The following is a 21825-nucleotide window of genomic DNA, read 5'->3' on the forward strand; positions in this document are numbered from 1 at the left end:
CTCTCCTTCCTCCTAGACAGGAGGGTCCACGTGGGCAGGAACCCATGTCGGTTGTCGTCACTGCTTTACCCTGGCAGCGGGAACACTGCCTGGCAGGTGGTGGGCACTCAGGAGTACTCGATGAATGAAGGAACCAGCTTTGAATTCCTTCAAGTCAACTATCCCTTAAGGACATCATTTTGAACCATGTAGCAATTTGTCCCTGATTGCTGTGGTCATCCCTGCACACTGACACCAGGAGTATATCCTGCCTTTTGACCCTCCCCACAGTGCCAGGCTGGGCACTGGTCACACCATCAGTGCTCACCCTGCGGAACGGATAAGTAAGTACAAGGCGCCCGTGGGTGTCAGCAGTCTGTGGGCACGCGGCGTGAGCACAGCAGAATTTCCCTGCTGGCCATGGGCAGGGGGCTCCTGGCCCTCTTACCTTTGAGCCAATGCCATCTGACCAGGAGGAGCGAGTGGGAGAGAAGCAGAAGATCTAGCGGCAGCCTCATCTCAGAAGTTCAACCACTGGGTAACCCTGTCAGGTGACTTCACCTCTGGACTCTTCTTCCTCCCGTAAACGAAGGCAGGGCAGATGAGCTTCCCTCCGGCTGTAAGGGCCGAGATTCCGTGGCTCACAGCCGAGAGCCTCTGGAGCCAGCATGTGTGACTAAAGTCATCAAAAATGGAATTTCAAAGAGAGAACCTGACAGATTGGGAGAAGACCAAAGTTGTGGCTTCCTACTAAGGAGTGAGGTTTCTGAGGGCCTGCGAGAAAGCGGGAGAGCCGAGAGGGGGCCCGGCCTCAGGACTGGCATTGGGAGGAGAGTCCAGAGGGGTCCCAGGGCCAGCCGAAGAGGAAGCTTCGACCTCGGGCTCTTTCAGAACCAGCCTTCAGGTTCTGATTCTCCCTAGTTACTGCTCACCTGCGTGGAATGCGGGGCGTTCAGTATTCACTCTGTGCATTTTATCAACCCCGGTGCTCAATGATCTTGAAGAAGGTCATGAACAAGCTGTTGCATCTTTAACCCTTTGTGTAGTACAAATGTTCTCATGCCTCTTGATCCAGATTATGATCAATTTATTTTAAAAATGTTTAAGGCAACATTAAAAAAAGACAAATGTATGTTCTTCATTCCATAAATTGGTTATCAAACAAACATGATTTTAAGTTAATAAAACTGGAACTGATTTCATTTTTTGAAAAAAAAAAAACTCACTCCCGGGAGTCAGCAAGCATGAAAAAAACTCACTACTCAAAGGGTTACAGTTAAGGTTATGTCTGGTCCTTCTTGAGTTTGAATGTGGCATTGCAGTTTGTTTCTTGGATTGAGTTGTCTGGGCTGTAGTTTGGGAAGCCGTGAGATTTTTGTTTGTGTGTTTATGTATTTCCTTGCTGTGTAGTGGGGAGCCAGGACAGAGGAACTCGGAAGCAATCGTCTGATCATTTAGAAAGCTCTGCTAAAGGTTTTTATAACTTATTAAGCACTTTAATTTCAGGAATAGTTTAAAAAATGAGAACAGTTCAGCTAGGGCAATTTAATTCCACTAAAAACCTCCGGCAATTTGTATGTGCCTCCGTTTAATGAAATCATCTTAAGCATGATCAAGGAAGTAAATCAGTTTCGTGGAAAAAGAGAAAGTGCTTATTTAGGGAAAAGTAAAAGACTTGATATTGGCAGTTAGAGAAATAGTATTATTTTGTTGATGAGGTTTTCGCTTGATGAGAGTGTCTGTTTCATCTTTGTGGTTAAAATCCTGGTGACTTCATGAAGACTTGGCTTAAAATCTAAAGGTGCTACAAGGTGTAACGACTCTTGATGTTTACACAGAATCAGATATTGACATGGTGGCTTTGTGTGTGGTGTGCGTAAAAATTCTTTTTGGTTTTGTTTTAAACCAGATACCAGAGGCTCTGGGGTATGTCCGCCAAGCTCTTCAGCTTCAGGGTGACGATGTCAACTCTCTGCACCTCCTGGCCCTCTTGCTGTCGGCGCAGAAGCATTACCACGACGCTCTGAACATCGTGGACATGGCCCTGAGTGAATATCCAGAGAATTTTATGTAAGTGACCCTGGGCTTCTGTTTGTTCTTACTGAAAAGTTATTAAATGTACCTATTTTCAACTTCCTCCTTTATAATCTAAGTTCTTCATGGACATCCTGAGGGTAATAGTACAAAATTCCCTTTACCCTTTTAATTTTCCCCATGATCTTTAGAAACAGACACACAGCTGACCCTTGAATAAGGCAGGGAGGGAGTAGGGACGCGGAGCCCCGCACAAAGACCTGCGAGAAACTGACTCCCAGCAGCTTACCAAGAAATGCAGTCAGTTAACCATATTTTGTGTGTTACATGTATTATATACTTACAATCTCACTATAAAGTACACTGGAGAAAAGAAAATCTTATTAAGAAAACTATGAGAAAGTAAAAATACATTTACAGTATTTATTGGAAAAAAATCCACATATAAGTAGACTCGTTTGGTTCAAACCTACATTATTGTCAGTGTAGTCTATGAGGTCATCTTAGTGAGTTCAAATACTTTATCCATTTTTTTCGTTATGTACCCTTGGGACACACAAGATGATTTTAGGTGACTTGTGAATGAACATTTTAATAGTTATACATTTTTAAATGTACATTAGAAAAAATGTAACTACATATCAAAGTATGATTTCATGGAAATTATCACTCAGAGGGAGACCAAGAATTTTTTAAATGGTTTCTTTAAAGTCAATTTAAAGAAAAACATTAAGTAAATACTATAGCTGCACCTGGAAATGGCGAGTGTTATACTGAACAAAGTCCTGTGATGGGAATGGGAGGCGGGGCTTAGAGCTTGTTAGTCCTGCACCACCAGGGACTTCTGCTCATGTCAGGTGGTTGTTACCTTGTGGCAACTCTGGTCATGACACTTGAGCTCTTTCTGCCTTGGTTTTTTTCTCTAGGAAATGGAATTCCTTAAATCGGTCAGTCAGTATTTGTACATGAGCCTAAGAATCGTCATTATAAACTGCCATACGCTTGACTTGTCTCCTCCTCTTCACATCTTCCCTTGGAGTCCCTGACTCCCAGCTGGTTGGTTAGGCTTTGCTGAGACAGACGTTGTCTCTTGGGCGACTAGGTTCCTATTTGATCTCAGTGGAGTAGCTTAGTAACCAGGACACGGTGGCGGAAACAGTAAACAGTGGCGCATGCTGACAGGTTCAAATTGTCTGAGTGGCAGGGTCAGTAATGGGGCAGTGCGGACTGGGGAGAGGGGAGGAGTGAATGGAGCCCGTGGCCTGGGCTGGCCCTCTTCACTCTCAGAAGCAAGTGCAGCCACGGATTTTAAGTGGATGTCTTTGGCTTGATTTCTCTGCCTCATCACCTCGCTGTTTTTAATCAGTGAGTTTCAGCAGCTCCCCTTGGAAAATCGGTTCACACATTTCCATTACAATTACCTCTTTGTCTTCAAGTGAAAAGAGCACTTACTTCTCTTCTCCCCATCGAGAAAATTCTCATTATAATCCAGGAAATCTCTGACTAGAGATTTCTTTTGTAGGCTCAGCTATTTATGTAGAGCAAATTAGAGAGCCCGCTGCAGTGCCTACTTCCCGCGGGTCTCCGACTCACTCTTATGCATTCCGAGCATATCTGGATTTTATCCGAAGCTGGCTAGGCCGGGAACCATAAAGTGGCGAGGGCACTTTAAAAAGTCTTGGTCCTTTACCCATCGGTAAAGTACAACCCGATACAATGAAATTCAGTTTCTCTCATCAATATTCATAAAGCACCTCCTGCCTCCCACCCCCCACCCCCCACCCCGGCACCTTCATTAGATGTTAGACTCCTGCACAAGCAGCCTGGGGTGCCATCAGGAGTGGGCTTATTAAACTCAGAGCCCCACCACACAGTAAGCAGTAAACAGTGGTGGCTGATATGGTAATGCCTCCCAGTGACAGCAGCTGACAGCCCTTTCAAGCAGTATAAGTGAGGAACGGCAGTGGAGACGAGATATTTGAGGAATGCAGGCCTGTTATTTTAATGTTAAGCCGTAAGCTCAAAAAAATAACAAAGCCTATGTCAGCAGGTTTGAGAGTGGCCCACGACTTGTTTGCTTTTTAAATATTTTTATTTCTTCCTTTGCGATGAGAAACTTCTTCCCGAGAGTGCTTTATTAAAAGTTGGGCCAGATGCGGTCAGCAGATCCCACGGTTTGTTCCCCACCTGGGTAGAACATTTCAACCCCACCTAACTGGGCTGGGGTGGCAGCTGTCCTGTAGTATTGTCTGTGGGCTGTGACAGCCTCGTCCCCAGCAGCGCTGCCGGGTCTCGGAAGCCAGCACTGCCTCGCGTTCCCTGTGCCCCCACCCCCCGCTCTGCCCCCCATACCCACCACTGACTGGGTGCCCGGCAGCTGGAGGTGCACTGCTTTCCCACCGTTCAGCTATTGAACAAACCTGAACCAAGGCTGGACTTAGTCTCTTAACCTTGTGCAGAGAATTATAGAACGTTTTGGTCCCTGTTAAGCTAGCTTATCTAAGGGACTTAAACAGCACTTTTATCATCTCATGGTAGCTGTAAGGATGAGCACTAACGAGGCCAGGACTCCAGGGCCTGTAGCTGTCTGAGCCAGTGTGTTCACGGCCTGTAGCTGTCTGAGCCAGTGTGTTCACGGCCTGTAGCTGTCTGAGCCAGTGTGTTCACGGCCTGTAGCTGTCTGAGCCAGTGTGTTCACGGCCTGTAGCTGTCTGAGCCAGTGTGTTCACGGCCTGTAGCTGTCTGAGCCAGTGTGTTCACGGCCTGTAGCTGTCTCAGCCAGTGTGTTCACGGCCTGTAGCTGTCTGAGCCAGTGTGTTCACGGCCTGTAGCTGTCTCAGCCAGTGTGTTCACGGCCTGTAGCTGTCTGAGCCAGTGTGTTCACGGCCTGTAGCTGTCTCAGCCAGTGTGTTCACGGCCTGTAGCTGTCTCAGCCAGTGTGTTCACGGCCTGTAGCTGTCTCAGCCAGTGTGTTCACGGCCTGTAGCTGTCACAGCCAGTGTGTTCACGGCCTGTAGCTGTCTGAGCCAGTGTGTTCACGGCCTGTAGCTGTCTGAGCCAGTGTGTTCACGGCCTGTAGCTGTCTGAGCCAGTGTGTTCACGGCATTGTAGTCAATGCCTTCAATGTAATCATCACGTGGTAATCACTCAGTAGTTCGGAGGAATTCTTATTATCACTAATAGTGTTTTCAAATACAATATTTTAGAATCTTTTAAAATTGTTATTAAATATTAAGTAGAAGCAAAAAGATGATGAAATATATTGAGACTTCTAGATGCAGAGAACGGACCGACAGCTCAGAGGGGAGGGGTTGGGGGCTGGGTGGGAAAGGTGAAGGTTAAGCTGAGAGGAAGGAGCTCAGACACAGACAGCAGTGTGAGGATGATGGAGGGAGGGGCAGGAGAGGGAGAGGAGGGAAGAGAGGGCACGCGGTGAGAGAAGGGACTTGACTCGGGGTGGTAGACATGTTGTGCAGTGGACAGATGATGTATTGTGGAATGGTACCCCTGAAACCTATGTAATCTTATTAACCAGTGTCACCCCAATAAATTCAATTTAAAAAATAAAATAATACAACTAATATATGTACACTCCTTCATTTAAGAAAAAAAACATTAATATTGCCTATGAATTTCCTGTGTACCCCCCCCCCCATCCTGTCCCCTCACCTCTCACCTCACCGGTTAACTATGGTTATACTCCTAAAGAATAAAAATTTATCATTTTGCATGTTTAAAAAGCTTCTTAAGGCCCTGGCTGGTTGGCTCAGTGGTAGAGCGTTGGCCTGGCGTGCAGGAGTCCTGGCCAGGGCACACAGGAGAAACGGCCATCTGCTTCTCCACCCCTCCCCCTCTCCTTCCTCTCTCTCTCTCTCTTCCCCTCCCGCAGCCAAGGCTCTATTGAAGCAAAGATGGCCCGGGCACTGATGATGGCTCTCTGTGGCCTCTGCCTCAGGCACTAGAATGGTTCTGGTCGCAACAGAGCAACGCCCCAGATGGGTGGAACATCACCCCCCGGTGGGCGTGCCTGCCGGGTGGATCCTGGACGGGCGCATGTGGGAGTCTGTCTGACTGCCTCCCCATTTCCAACTTCAGGAAAAAAAAAAAAAAAAAAAAGCTTTTTAATGGAATCATACTGAATATGCCCTTATGCCACTCGCTTTCATTGCTTTAGCAGTATGTTCAAGAGGTTCATCGTGTTGCACAAGCAGCCATTTATTCATTTATACTTATGAATAGCGTTTACTGTGTAAACATACTGAGATTTATTCTTCTAGGCTGCTGTAAGTGGGTCGGGGTTGTTTCCAGCTGTTATGAACAATACTGCTGTCAGTCTTCCTGCACACTTTCCCTGGTGCACGTGGGCAAGCATTTCTTTAGGCAGACACCTAGGAGTGAAATTGCTAGCCCATAGGATATGTGTATCTTATCTTCAGTTTTACCAAATAACTCCAAAGTGTTTTCCAAAGTGGTTGTGCCCTTGTATACTCCCACCAGTAGTGCCCGGGGACACGAATGGATCCTTACACCAACACTAGGTGTTGTCAGACTTGTTTTTGGTAATGTGGTTGCTGGTTAATGGTATCACATTGTGAGTTTAAGTTGCATGTCTTTCATTATTGATGAGATTGAACACTTTTTATTTGTTTATTGGTCATTTAGCTCTCTTTTGTGAAGCTTATAGAAGTCCTTTTTTCTGATAGGGTTGTCTTTTCCATACTAATTTGTAAGATTTCTTTATATATTATGGTTATAAGTGCTTCTTTATATCATATATTGTTGGTTATGTGTGTTGCAATAATCTTCTCCCAATCTGGGTCTTGTCTTTGCCCTCTCTTACTGATGTCTTTTGATGAACAGAAGTTACGGACTTTGAAGTAGTTCAATCTGTCAACCAGATAGTGCTCCTGTGACTCCAGGATCCTGAAGATTGTCTCCTAAGTCAGTGTTTTTCAACCACCAGTCCACTAGAGACTCCATAGTCTTCATACATCAGGGTGGTTAACTCTTTCATGGACTGGCACCAAGTTTCTGGCAGACCGGTAGTTGAAGAACACCGTCCTAAATTATCTTCTGAAAGCTCTCTCATTATCTTTTATCCTTAAAGCAAGTTCATCAGATTGATTGTTTTATGTATGTGTGGTGTCAGAGGTCTGATGCCATTTTTCCCATCTGGATACCCAGTTGTCCCAGAATCCTGTATTGAAAAGATTCTTTTCCCTGTTGCTCCACAATGCCACTTTTATCTTAAATGCCTGTCTGTGTGGAGGAGGCTGTTTCTGAGCTTTCTGCTGGTTCCACTTGGTCATTGTGCCCATCTCCGTGTGGTGATGATTCTTTCATCATTTCTACAACTTTATTTTACACAAGGTAGGTCTATCCCTGTATCTTGCTATTCTCAGGACTTTGAGTTTGTCAAGCACCACCAAAAAAATTTGTTGAGATTTTAATTGGAATTACCTTTAATCTAATAGCTCACTCTGGGGAGAACTATTTATGACAAGGTTTTCTAATTTATGGTCATTATATCTCTAATTATTTAGTCCTTTAAAAAATACTCTTTCAATGAAGTTTTTAATTTTTCTCATAAACATTTTGTTCACTTTTTTACTAGACTTATTTGTAGTTATCTGAAAATGTTTTCCATCCTGTTTTATTTAAACCTCTATTTAAGAGGTTAAGGACATTTCTTTTTTCCTGGTTTGCTAAAAGTTTTTTAAAATCATGAATTGATATCAGATTTTAGCAGATGTTTTTTTGTATTTATTAAGATGGTTATATGATTTTACTCCTTTAATATGTCAATGTTATATTAATTAATATTTTAAAATGTTAAATTAAACTTGGATTCTTGGAATAAGCCCAAGCTGTTGATCATGATAAATCAGCTTTTTTATGGAATCAGTTTACTAACTTTTTAAAGAACATTTCCATTTATGTTCATGTGTGAATAGCTTGTGATTTTCCTTTCTCATTATATCCTTGTCAAGTTTTAGCATCAGGTTAGGCCAGCCTCACAGAATGAGTTGGAGTAGCTCTTTTTGTTTTAGAATCATTTGGGTAAAATTGGAATTATTTGCTTCTAGAATAATATGTTTTAGAATTCACGTGTAAAACCATCTTAGGCTGGTCTTTTTTTCTATGGTAAAACTTTGATGCTTTATTATTTTTATTTTTTTTAGTGAAAGGAGGGAAGGCAGAGACAGACTCCTGCATACGCCCCAACCAGGATCCACCTGGCAAACCCCCTATGGGGCGATGCTCTGCCCATCTGGGGCGTTGCTCTGTTGCTCAACAACCAAGCTATTCTTAGCACCTGAGGCAGGGGCCACAGAACCATCCTCAACACCCGGGGCCAACTTGCTTCAATCAAGTTATGGCTGAGGGAAGGGAGAAAGAGAGAAAGAGAGAGAGAGAGAGAGAAGGGTGAAGGGGAGGAGTGGAGAAGCAAATGGTCACTTCTACTGTGTGCCCTGACCAGGAATTGAACCTGGGACATGCACACACTGGGTCAACACTCTACCACTGATCTAACCGGCCAGGGCCCATTTACTTTTTATATTCTTATATTTTAGATGTTCTCTTGTGCTCATAGTATATAACTGATTATTTAAAAATCAGGCCGAAGGTCTTATCTGGAACATTTAGTTCATTTCCATTCATTGTAAATACTGATATGTTTGGATTAGTGTCTATCATCTATGTATTAGTGTCTATCATCTATCTCACTTGTGCTTTCTATCTGTCCTGTCTTTTTTATACCTTATCGTCTCCTTTCCTACCTTCTTTTAGATTCATTATGTTTTTATTACACATTTTCTTTTACTAATTTGGACAAGAAAGATCTGATTTGGTGGTGGTAGTGGTTTTGTGATTACTCTGAAAATTTTAGTGAGGGTCTGTTGCTGGTGATGTTTTGCAGTTTGGGTCTAAAAATACATTTGTCTTTACTCTTGAAAGCGTTTTCAAGCCGCTGTGCAGTTCTGGTCTCCCCGTCTCAGCACGGCGCTCTCGCTGTTCCGCATCGTCAGCGAGCTGCGGCTCAGTGTCCCGTCACGTTCACGTCGCCGCCCTTCCCTTGGGCCTGTTGCCCTTGCTGCTGACGTGTCACTGTTCACCACGAGGTTCACCACCACGCAGCTAAGAGTGGGTCCTGCTTGGGATTCGCCTGACTTTTTAAAACTGTGGATGAGCATTGCTTATGTTTTTTATCATTTCTAGGAAACTATCAGCTGTTATGTCTTCAAAAATTTCTTCTCTTATAGATAGCATATGGTTGGGTCTTGCCTCTTTAGTGATTCTGACGATTTCTGCCTTTGTCTCAAGTGTTTGGTCCATTTACATTTAGTAAAATTAATGATATGGTTGAATTTTTGTCTGCTATTTCTATGTGCATCTTGTCATTTTTGTTCCTCCTGAACTGCCTTCTTTTTCTGTTCATAGATTCTGATAGATTCACTACTTATTATACTTGGTATAAGAGCCTCGATCTTTCTTCTTTTTGAAATACAGCTTTGCAAACATTTCTTAAATGATCAGTGCATTTTACTTAGTAATTCCCCTCATTGGCCCCAGCAGGGTAAAGTAGGCGCCAGATGGGGCCTGGAACACGTGTCTCCCCTGAAGACAGTGCGGCCGTCTGTCGGCCAGGCTGCAGCCAGACCCTCGCAGACTTTGTCCTCCTGCCGTGGAGGGTCCTTTTGAAGTGAAATATTGGGATGAGAACTGATGGTCTGTCACTTTCTGTCTTTGGAAGATACATCAGATAGGATCATACTCATGGTGGCATTTGAGAACTTTGTGTAGCGGAAGTGGTTATTCTAAATCAGCAAGCCCTACAGTGGCTGTTATGGGCGGCCGCCACCAGGGTTTAGTTTCTTGCCCTGAAACAAGTTGTGGTTGTACAACTTTCCTAATTGTACATTTTAAATTGATTTTAATTTTACTCTTTCCTATTTAAATAGAATACATACAGGTCCTTTTTCATGTGCTCTAAAGAGAGGTCATCAAATCAATAGCACACTTAAACCATCAGATGTTACCACAAGGTACCAGAAAGTAATTTTTGAAACCTCTGAGGATGCGACCACAAGGCCGATCATTGCGGTGTTTGGACGACGCTTGCAAGTGTGTTTTCTGACCCATAACTTAGATGTATCGGGAGGTGCTGAAACCAATCCTCAGTCACCCGACTGGAAGACCTACGCCCTCTTCTGCAACACTTCTCTGTGTGTGGTCTTCTCCCCGGTCCATGTGAAAGCAGGCTTTGTGAAACAGTCGCGGTCCTTTGTACACCAGTGGTAACTAACTGTATGGAAAGACGTGAACATATATACCACCCGTTCATTCACTTATTTAGTAATAATGATCACTAGCATCTCTGCACTGCTTTATTATAGGCAACTCAGACCAGCACCGAACACATTTTAAATAATCTAATCATCATCAGGACCATGGTAGGTAGTATTATCCCCATTTTACAGATAAGGAAACTGAGGCACAGAGGTTAAGTAATTTGCCCAAGACTATGCACCTAGTAAGTGGTGGAGTCATGATTTGAACCCAGGCAGTCTGGACTCCACATCCGTGCTCCGCACCACTGCCCTTGAAGCATTCGGTTCCGCCCCCATTCCAGGTGCCCCGCTCACTGCTGGGGCCGCGCCAGGAACAAGAGAGCAGTTCATGCTCTGTTAGAGCCAGCAGTCCACAGGAGCAGGGTGCTCGTGCTCGCTGCCCTGTTAGTCTCATCAAGAGCTGGAAGACATGGGTACAATCACTCTTCACTTGAGTGGAGTATATATAAGATCTACCGGAAAGTTCTGTCCGTTTTTGTTTTTATTTTTTTTATTTTTTATTTTTTTTTTTTCATTTTTCTGAAGCTGGAAACGGGGAGAGACAGTCAGACAGACTCCCGCATGCGCCCGACCGGGATCCACCCGGCACGCCCACCATGGGGCGACGCTCTGCCCACCAGGGGGCGATGCTCTGCCCATCCTGGGCGTCGCTATATTGCGACCAGAGCCACTCTAGCGCCTGGGGCAGAGGCCACAGAGCCATCCCCAGCGCCCGGGCCATCTTTGCTCCAATGGAGCCTTGGCTGCGGGAGGGGAAGAGAGAAACAGAGAGGAAAGTGCGGCGGAGGGGTGGAGAAGCAAATGGGCGCTTCTCCTGTGTGCCCTGGCCGGGAATCGAACCCAGGTCCTCCGCACGCTAGGCCGACGCTCTACCGCTGAGCCAACCGGCCAGGGCTGTCCGTTTTTGGAATAAAACAAAATACAAATTTTTCTTGCCGTCAATAAACTTTATTAAATAATATAACTGCCATTATTATTCATGATTTCTTGCCAGCGTGAGGGCAATTTGTATATCCCATTTTTGAAAAATGTTTTATCTTTTGATGGGAAAAATTGAACCAGTGCTTGTTTTATATCTTCTTCATTTTTGAATTTTCTGCCCTTCAAAAAAATTTTTAAGGACAAAAACAAGCGATAGTCGGAGGGTGCTAAGTCCGGGGAATATGGTGGATGCGTCAGAATTTCCCAGCCTAGTTCTACAATTTTTTGATGAGTCTCCAAAGCAGCATGTGGCCTGGCATTTTCATGATGCAGTATGATGTTCTTCCTATTGAACATCGCCGGCTTCTTTTCTAAACTTTTAGTTAATTTGCTACGTCAGTATGTATACATTAAGTGATAAAAATAGAGAGGCACACATGCGCCAAATAAACATGTGCTTATGTGTGGAAACTTGTTGTGATAGAAATGGACAGAACTTTCCGATAGACCTTATATATAGATCTGGTTTTAAAAATTATTATTTAGTAAGTAAGAATGTATCTCCTCTCACTTTGTCTCACACACTCTCAGAATAACTCAATTTAAGTTGAAATACATGTGTCGTGTTTTGATATGGGGATTGCTGAGAGGCAGGTGCGACGGACTGTTTTTATACCCGAGCCCAGTGGTGGAGGGAGAAACGTGCTTGTTAAATTTGCACTTGATAGAAAGATGGACCACCAGGAAAGGAGCTGTTCATTTCATTAAATTAGGGAAGTAACCCATGGATACCTGGCAGCTGTCAGGGGAGACGAGTGCAAGTAAGCCACCCAGGGGGCCTGTCCCTTGCGTGCAGGTTGGGGAGGGGTCTTCTGGCGAAGGAGACTGGGCGGTGGCCTGAAGGACACCACAGGCCAGAGCGGAGTATGTCCAGGATGCAGGAGCTTACTCAAAATCTACTTTCCATGACTGTACAAAAAGTGGGCAAAGGACTCGAATAGACATTTCTCCAATGTAGATATTGAAATGGCAATAAGGACATGAAGATATTCTCAGTATCACTAATCATTAGAGAAATGCAAATTAAAACCACAATGAGACACTACTTCATACTCATTAGGATGACTATCGTTTAAAAAATAACAGGATTTGGCAAGAACGTGGACACATTGGCCCTTTTGTGCTCTGTCGGTGGGAATGTAAAATGGTGCAGCCATTGTGGAGAGCAGGATGACAGTTCCTCAAAAAATTGAAAATAGATCACTATATGATCCATCAGTTTCACATCTGGGTAAATATTCAAAAGAATTGAAAGCAGCAGGGGGAGGAGAGTAATGAGGGACAAATGTATACCCACATAAGTGGGGTATAAAACTGAGGGAGAAAGAATTGAAAGTAGGAGCTCAAACAGATATCTACACTTAGGTTCATAGCAGCATTATGCACGAGAGTAAAAAAGTGGCAGCAGCCCACGTGGCCACTGAGGAGGAGTGGGCAAGCAGGACGTGGTTTCCACACACAATGGGATATTATTCAGCCTTACAGAGGAAGGAGATTCTGATGCATGGATGAGCCTTGAGAATGTAGTACTAAGTGAAATCAACCCGTCACAAAAGGACAGAAACCGTTCTCTTTGAGGTTCCCAGAATCATAGAGACAGAAAGCCGGGTGCTGGGAGCCAGGGGCTGCTGGAGGGAGGGACAGGGGGTTGTTGTTCAGTGGGGACAGAGTGTCAGTTTTGCAAAATGAAAAAATGTCCTAGAGACGGACGGTGGTGATGGTGCACAACAATGTGAATGTATTCAATACTTAATGCCAGAAAACCGTACACTTAAAAATGGTAACGTTTGTTATGTGTATTTTACCACAGTTTTTAAAAGATCAACTTTCTGGCCTCTCCTTACTGGCCTGGGTGGTGGTGGAGGGTTTCCAGCATTCTTGGAAGGTTGAGATTAGGTGGTGGGGGCCCTTCTGCGCCTGGGGCTCTGTGGCTCTGGGTGGTGAAGCCACTGTGTTCTGGGAGGGACTTCCTGAAGTAGGGGACAGCCTCCCACCACACCGGCTCATTCATGTAATCTTCCTGTGAGGCTCTGGGCCTGTGGTGTAGCCTTCAGTAAATGTAGATGCTGTCAAGAGAGACAGAAGCCCTAAAAGTCAATAAAAAATAGTTTAGAAACAGAAAATTTGGTTTGCGAGGCAAGGAAAGAGAAAAATGGAGGAGAAATGTATTTGAAATCAGGTTGGTGCATGAGAAGGTCCTTCTTTCTCTGGAGCCAGAACAGCCGTGCCCTCAAGTGGGCAGTTGTGCTGGCCCATTTCCATGTGACCAGTCTAGGGACGCACGTGGCTGTTTAAAGTCCTCACAGGAGTGTCCCGCCTTCTTTCCAGAGAGTTCTGCCAACCAGGGAAGGGTGCTCTTCGGGTGTCCTGACGGCTGGGAGAGGCCCCCACCCCCGGTGGCGGCCTGCAGAAGCTTCCTTTATTTAGTGCTTTTCTTCACAAGATCTCAGGTTCTCTTAGATGTGTGTGTAGCATGGAGAGTCTTCTTGACTTCATGCAGGGCGTTTGCTGTAAACCCCTGGGTCCCCAACGCTGTCTCAGTACCTGGCATGCTGTGAACATTTATGCGTCTTTGTATGATGAATGGTCGGAACTCAGGACCCTGCTGAGTAGCCTGGTAGCCTTCGTTCCTAGCTAAGCAGGTGTCTACCTTTGTTTCTTCTGTTGTCCATTTTGGCTTTTACTCTGCCAGTTCCCACTATATGATGAAATGGCAATGTTGACCTGTTGCAAGTGCGTCACATGGAGCACCTGCTAGTGACCCAGCCGACTGTGAGAAAACATAAGACAGTACAAGCACAGGGGAGTGTCAGTTCATTCATAACGGTCTTTTGCATTTCAAGGTAATGGAAGTTTACTAATTAAAAACAAAGCCGAAACATCAGAGAGCAGAGAAGAGAAAGAAGAGAATCTCCCAATCTGTCTCATAATCACCCTGGTGGGAAGTCTGAGCTGGAAACAGCTGGCGGGGTTGATAACCCACTGGGACGCCTGTCCTTTGAACACCTCCACTAGTTCCTGGTTAGAGAGCCCGCTGTCCGCCACGTGCGCACAGAGCCGTGTGGGCCCGACTGTGGAGTGCGCCCAGTGTCTCAGGAGAAACAAAGGTCACTGCTGTGGCCGCCACCACCGACCGCCCTGTTGGGGGCAGGCTCCCTGTTAAAGCTCGGACCCATGGACAGAGGCCTGGCCTCTCGTCTCCCTTAGCACCACTGAAACAAGCCGAGCCAAACCAAACCAAACCCTTCAGACCCTTCCCAGTGTCGTGAGAGCACCCCAGAGGCAGAGACAGATGGTGGGTCATGCCCACAGGCCAGGCGGGGGAAGGGCTGGGGTCTCCTCCGGCCTCGATCCCAGAGAGCAGTGTTGTCCATTCGGTCCGGAGGGCTGGCTCGGTTCCCAGCACCTGCGAGTCCCTCCTCCCTGATGCCAGGTGGAGGGAGCCGTTTCTGACTCACAGAACTTCGCGGATTCCCCTGGTCCCTGTCACATCTGGCCTGCACACGTTCCCTTCTCGGCCCAGGTGAATGAGGAGCCCGTCTCTCTAACATCTGCCGTTGTCCACTGACCTGGGCCCTGGCCTCTCATTTCCTCACTGGAGTGCCCATCCATCTGTCAGCTGGTAAATGCAGGGAAATCAGGGCCACGGGAGCTGAGTCAGGAATAAGGACAGGGACACCCGGTGGAGAGATGGCCTTCGGGTGCGGCAGGCAGTAGATTGGCTTTCATTTCCCGTCCCCCATTTAGAAAAGACCAAAGGCTTTGTGGTGCAGGAAGAGTAGATTGCGTCTTGCGGAGCCAGAGTAGCTTGGTGGGAGGACGTGCCGTCAGATACTTGCTGTCCACACGTCTCACTCCCGGATGGCTGTTGGACCCTCACTGTGCCGAGGGCACCCGCTCACCACCCCGCCCACCCAACCCCAGGGCCGCTCCGACCGCCTGCCGGCTTTGCACCCTCAGCCCCCAGCTCTGCAGCCAGACAGACTCTGGAAACCGCCCCGCCGCCCGAGTCGATGTCCTGCTGCTCTGTGGACGGCGCTCACTGAAGTGACTGCTTCACAACGGTGTCGCTCGAGCACGGGAGGGGGCTCCAAAACAAGGGCACGGGGCTCCCGGGGTGTTTGGGTCACCCTGTCCCGGTCATTTCCGGAGCAGATGCTTGCTGTAGGAAACTGATTGGATTCATAGCTGAAGCAGGAGCAAAAAATGAGCCAAACTGGGGTTTCTTGAGGTGATTCATTTTAGCTAAATATGTCACTTGTTTGTTCTAAAAATATTGCTAGGAGGATGGGGGAGTACCCCAGATTGTTGATGAAATGAGAAGCGAAATGTAAGGAATGTGGGATCTAACAGGAGCTCCTGCCTGTCGGAAAGAGGAGGCAGGACTAGGAGACCAGGAGGCACAGCCAAACCTGCAGAGACAGTGGGGACCGTCCCTGCACGCGTCGTGCGTGAGCAGCCTCCCGACCAAGGATGAAGGGCTGCTAAGGTCTCTAGAGCCAGCCATCTGCTCCTGGCACTTTCTTTTGCTAAGTGAGTGTGGCGTCAGTTTCCCCTGGAACCAGCAGGTCTGGGAGCCTGGGCTGGGATAACGGTCACCGTGACAGCACGGCCGTCCTGGAGGAGATGCTGAGTGGCCTGCCTAGACTCAGGCGCACTGCACAGCGCCTCCTCCTGGAGCAACCACGGGCCTTAGAAGTGGTCGGATTTCTAGAACTTCCTCAGGGGTTAAAACTCCCAAGCCCAGGTGGGGAGAGCTGTACTCCTTACGCCCTCCTTTGGTGGGTCTGTTGGCAAACTGACCGGGAGCCGGCGTGAGCTCTGGCGTTTGTAAAGGGAACCAGGTCCCCAGACCCGACCCCTGGACAGCCTGCAGATGAGGGGTTCCGTCTGATGGCCTGTGAGCTGATACTTGCTACGAGAGTTCCGCTAGGTCTGTGCATTTCAGACATGCTTGGACCGCGTTGCTTTTAGAGCAGGCTGGCACAACGCCAAGCACTCACCGCTTGACCCCTGGAGCCTGGCTCCCATTTCCTCGCTGGTTCTGGAAGACATTTGAGGTTTCGTTCCTGGGGGGGACCCACAACAGCAGTGATCACTCAGAGCTCTGCAGACTCGGGAGGTGCCCTCCGTGTGGGCGGCAGGGTCCGTGCCCCCGGCGTCGATACAGTGACCGCAGTGGAGACACGCAGGGCAGGCCCGGACGGGGTCACAGCGCAGCCACTGGGAAGCCAGCCGGGACCCCTCCGGGGAGAAGGGAGGCGTTCTCTTCAAGACCTCAGGTGGGGTGTCCTTCATTTGTGAGCTTAATGTAAACAGTTGGTCAGAATTCCCACTGGATTTAAGAACAGAAAACTCCCAACTTACTTATGGGAAGGAAATAAAAACAGAATTTCCTAAGTGTCGGGGCTATGGGAATATTTTCTTGGAGGTCTTAAAAAGAAAATAGACCATTGAAGGTTAGGATGGAAAGTTAGGAACTAGTGTGGTGCTTCTTGATCTGAAATGTGCACACAGATCACGGGGGACCTTGTTACACGGATCCGAGCCCCCTGGTCCAGTGTGGACGGGTATTCTGTGTGTCACACTCCCGGGGGTGCTGAGGCTGCTGGCCCCATACTCCCCCCTGATTAGCAAAGTATTATAGGACCTTGCACGGCCTCTTCCAGCTTTTGGGTAATTGGAAAAATTCATACTTTTTCTAATAAGCCAGTGAACAGCATGTCAATACAGCAATTAGGTAAGTCCGATGGTTAAAGAAGTTATATATTTTCCGTCTAACAGTATAGCATGTAGACCATTCATTCAGGTGACATTTATTGAAAAGTCACCATTAGTGAGACCTCAAGCAGCACTTGAGATCTAGTGAGAACAGTCACATGAGCCAGCTCCGCTCCTCCCCGTGCCTCCCAGCTGTGGTCAGAGGACCCTCTGGGTGGACTGAGGTCTCCGCTCTGGGGTCTGCCCAGCTGGTGGCAATGGGCCCGGTCAGGCCAGGCAGCTCAGCAAGGGTGTTGATTTTCGGTGAGAGTGACTCAGCCCAGGCTCAGAGGCTGCTTTTTGCAGGGAACACCACCTTCCGCGGTCGCTTGAAGAGCAGAGCCTCCAGGGCCAGCACACAGTAGGCCTTCAGAAATGTTGGTAACAATGACTTACAATGGATTTCCTTCATGAAAGCCACACTGAAACCGGAAAGAAACCCCTCATTCCTTCCCCTCTGAAGAGTCGGTTAGACGTGTCTGATAACGTGCCCGTCCTTGACCAGCAACGACTGCTTCCCGCCCTTTCAGACTCTGTCCCCAGTGCCTCCTCCGGCCTCCACTTCCCCTCGCGCTGCTCTGGTCACCACGTGTGCAGCACGTCCCTTTTCCCTCCTCTAACCCTTCTGGTCTGTGGCTGCCAAGCCGTCTTCTCGATTTAAAGTTTTATTTCTACACGCTCACACCCACCCCCCTCTGTTGTCCCTTGTCCCTGGTACAGGTGCTCCCTTCCTCTGGTGTCCGGCAGTCGGGCCCGGCTCCCCGGAACGGAGGCCTGGGGGCGGTCCTCAGGCCGCCGCAGGTGCCGCCTGCTTGTCTGCACAGCTGTTTTGCACGCCTGCCCACATTCCACAGACAGAGAGCAGGTCCCTGGCACGCTGAGCCAAGAGCACACACACAGATCAGCACAAAATGCCGCACGTTCAGGGTTCCTGGGATTTTACTGCGGAGTCAGCTGGCTGGAATACAGCGTTTACAGGTCCGCTAATCAGTGAGGCTTTTGTGTGTTAGGATGCGTGTTTCCTCCTGGCTGTACTTAATGAGTGCATTTTTATAACTGCCTAATAAGATTCGCAGGGGGGGATTATTACTTTAGTATTTCTCTCAACTCTCTTATTTTTTACTGAGAGCTCTTCATCAGAAGGCTTTGTGAGATGTATTAGATTTTAGGGTTTAGAAATAGCTACCTCTTCAGCTGCATCTCCGGCCCAGTCTTACATCCCAGATTCCAGACACCGTTCCGTGAGCTCACTGCGGACACTCACACCTCCTGCTTATGCTCTGGAAGGCCCCTCCCCTGCACCTCCCCCACCCCGACTGTGAGAGTCCCACACCCCCTTGTCTTCCTGACCCCCAGGCAGAATCAATCCCCGCCCTTTTGTGCTGCCAGAGAGCTTTGTGTTCATCGCGTATCACGTGTACAGAACACTAGACTCTGAGCTGCTGGGGGAGATGCCACGTGGTATTCCCCTTTGGAGCCTCGGTGGCATAATAGGCACTTTAAAAATAATTGACAAAAGGATGAACAAACTCATTATCAGGCCCTGACGTATTGGTGGTCACCTGTACCAACACGGGATGAGTAAACAGGTTACAGGAATAGTTTGTGCCTGAGGACGGAGTCAGGACGGCGTCAGACGCTGGGATATGTACAGGCAGGGTGGAGGGCACAGTGCCGGGACCTCCAGGCAGGCGGGTGGTACACCGTGCACGTAGTCAGGGAGCTGTCAGTGTTGACGCTGAGCTCAGGGGTGTTTCTGGAGTCTGGGACTCCGGGTGGGGCCCAAGGAGGAGCTAAACGAGTGATAGACTAGAGGGGAGTGTCTAGTGGTTGGGGAAGTCTTCTGGGGGTGGGGGTGGGGGGGGTCAGAGGGAATCCTTGCACATGAAACTTGGGGAGCGCGGTACTACTGTCTAACCTCTGCACTAAACCAGACGTGAATGTTATTTCAAGAATTATCTGGGAATTCTTAAAAAATTCCAAAAATAGGGTAAAATACTATTTCTACTAGTTCCAATGAGAGTAAAACCTTGATTAACTGGATCCTTCTAATGACTAGAACTGTACATGCACCTGACATTTAGGTGAAAGAGGCAAATCACAGGACGCGCGGGCAGTGGGCTGGTACTCGGAAGAACCATGTGGCTGTATCCTCGGAGCAGTCCCACGGCCCGGACTCCCGCGGCCCAGACTCCTGCTCTCCCGCAGTCCCACTCGGGTTTCAGAACCGGAATCGGCCCCTGAGCCAGAGGTCCTGCCTAATACTTGTGGCCAGGTCTTTCCTTCTGACTGGACCGTAATTCTCTGAGGGCACGGAACTGTATTTATACCACATTTATTCCACACGGAGCTAGCACAGATCTTTGCATGTTGTGGGGGTTAAATATCTGGCAATGGGTTAGAAAACACTGTATGTCTTCATTAGTGTCGGTAGTGTGGTGAGGCCAGTAATTCATTCTCGGTTTCCTGTTCAGTGCCGTGGAGTCTCACAGGGTTTGCGTTTCCGTTCCACCAGTGACTGGCAAGCACTTAGCTCTCAACCAAACTTGCAGGGTTGTTGTAAGAATCAGTGATTAAATATTTAAAGTGTCTGACAGCTGTTGCTGTTGTTGTTATGTCACTCGTCTTGAAAGCAGAAGTCTCCTGGCTTGTAGCTTTATTATTCCACAGTGAGAGCTCTGGAATTGCATTTCCGTTTGGAAATAGCTAGCTCCTACTACTTAAGGCTGGCTTCAGTGAAGGGGTGCTGTTTGACCTGAGTCCTGAAAGATGAGTAGATGCTTAAAAAGCAGAAATGGATGGAAAAGGCATTCTGGACAGAAGCAACAGCACGTGCCAAGACCCAGGGGCGTGAGGGAGTGACACGTGGGAGAAGGTGATCGTGGCTAGAATGAGGGCTGTGCACGATGGACCGTGGGCAGACCGAGGATGAGCTTAGGGAGCCGGCTCAGGAAAGGCATTGCACAAGGTGCTACTTGTGAGCCGTCAGTAACATAGACTGGTATTTTAGCAAGGTTCTCCTATTCTTTGTTAATTTCCTGTAAGTTTTCAGTAAGTCTCTGAACAAAAAAAAATTTGAATTAGGTGAATGAACTTTGAGCCAGAGATAGGGGATAGACCATTTCCCCAGCAGGTGACTTCTGAACTAGACTCCGAGAAACATCTCAGTTAACTGTGGGCTCGGGTGATGTGGCCAGTAAACAGTCTCTGCCTAGTGGTCTCTGCCACCCTCTCTGAGGTTGATGGTGCCACATACTGAAATGCCATCAACGCTGGTTTGTCCCAAGTTTTTTCACCTCGGAGTTTCCTCGATAGATTGAATCTGTGATCTCTTTGGACATCAACTGCAGCAAATTAATGCTCATTAGCGTTTGTAATCCCTTCATTCAGTGCTCAGGTGACACACACCGGCCAGAGCCTTTCCAGCGGTCTGACAGTGTGCGAGCAGGGTTCGGCAGAGATGGTGACAGGCACCCACATTCTGTGTCACTGTCCGGGCCTCGTGGACAAGCTGTGGGCGGGGACATGGTGAGAAGGAGCTGTCCCTCTGAGGCAGTGCCTCCATCTCCTGCCTTCCCTGTGCATTCAAGGGAGTCCAGAGCTGGCTGGCGGGCGTCCTGCCCGTGGCGACGGAAACCCACCTGCGGCCAGGTCCCTTTGCTTTGCCTCCCCTGCCTGGGATTTCCGGCTCCTTCCGCCTGCCAGCCCTGCTGTCCTCGGCTCCGCTGCCCATCGCTTGTGCTCAGTGGCTCCGCTGCTGTCCTTCTCCGCTGCTGTCCTTCTCCACTGCTGTCCTTCTCCACTGCTGTCCTTGCTGGCTGCTTCCCTTCGGTCCAGCCCACACCTTTTCATTCCACAGCCTCAGTCCAGTGTTTGAAAGCTGTGTTTTCACGTCAACTGGAAGTTCTTCTTCCGGCCAAGAAGCCTTGCGCGAACTGTTCCCCCGAGCCAAGGCTCAGCGCCAGCCTTGGGTGCAGTTAGAGGGCTCTGGGGATTGCCGAGAGCCACGTTGCCGCCCGTGCAGGAAGCCTTGGGTGCAGTTAGAGGGCTCTGGGGATTGCTGAGAGCCACTTTGCCGCCCATGCAGGAAGCCGCGCCCGCCAGCGCGAGGCCCTCCCTGGGGCGAGCACCCTCCAAGTGTCGCTAAGCCGGAGGAACTCGTGTGCCTCGCGAGAACATCCCCACGTCCCCGTGGGGTTTCTCCTGGCCAGAATCGCTCGACAACCAGCCCTCATCCAGGAGGGTCTCTGGCCTCCGGTCAGTCTCCACCATCAGCTGACAGGTGACCCTTTGGCAGCTTCTCCTTTCGTGGTGACACGTCTCCCAGTTGACCCCAGTTTGGTGAGAAATTCAGGTGGAAGAGTTCTACCCGCCTTCTGAGCTCATGAATATCAGCAGCCGTCACTTCTGGCTCCTTCCAAACCCCTCCAGAACCCCCCCACACACACCCTGAGTGGAGTGGCTGTCATTCCTTGTAGGGCAGGGTTCGGAAACCTTTTTGGCTGAGAGAGCCATGAACGCCACATATTTTTAAATGTAATTCCGTGAGAGCCATACAACGACCTGTGTATGTTACGCATTATCCAATAAAAATTTGGTGTTGTCCCGGAGGACAGCTGTGATTGGCTCCAGCCATCCACAACCATGAACATGAGCGGTAGGAAATGAATGGATTGTAATACATGAGAATGTTTTATATTTTAACGTTTTTTTTTTT

General features: G+C 48.1%; 1 protein-coding gene across 7 annotated transcripts in view; it reads left to right on the plus strand.

Annotated features, from left to right (window-relative positions):
• Positions 1–21825, plus strand: part of TTC7B (tetratricopeptide repeat domain 7B) — a 255976-nt gene that overhangs the window by 155354 nt on the left and 78797 nt on the right. For all 7 annotated transcript variants that reach the window (XM_066344074.1, XM_066344076.1, XM_066344077.1 and 4 more), the window contains one exon: positions 1889–2049. In XM_066344074.1, the coding sequence (XP_066200171.1) occupies positions 1889–2049 (161 nt within the window). The remainder of the gene's footprint in view (positions 1–1888; positions 2050–21825) is intronic.

The sequence above is a fragment of the Saccopteryx leptura genome, chromosome 6, assembly GCF_036850995.1.
Source record: "Saccopteryx leptura isolate mSacLep1 chromosome 6, mSacLep1_pri_phased_curated, whole genome shotgun sequence".
NCBI classification, from domain to species: domain Eukaryota; kingdom Metazoa; phylum Chordata; class Mammalia; order Chiroptera; family Emballonuridae; genus Saccopteryx; species Saccopteryx leptura.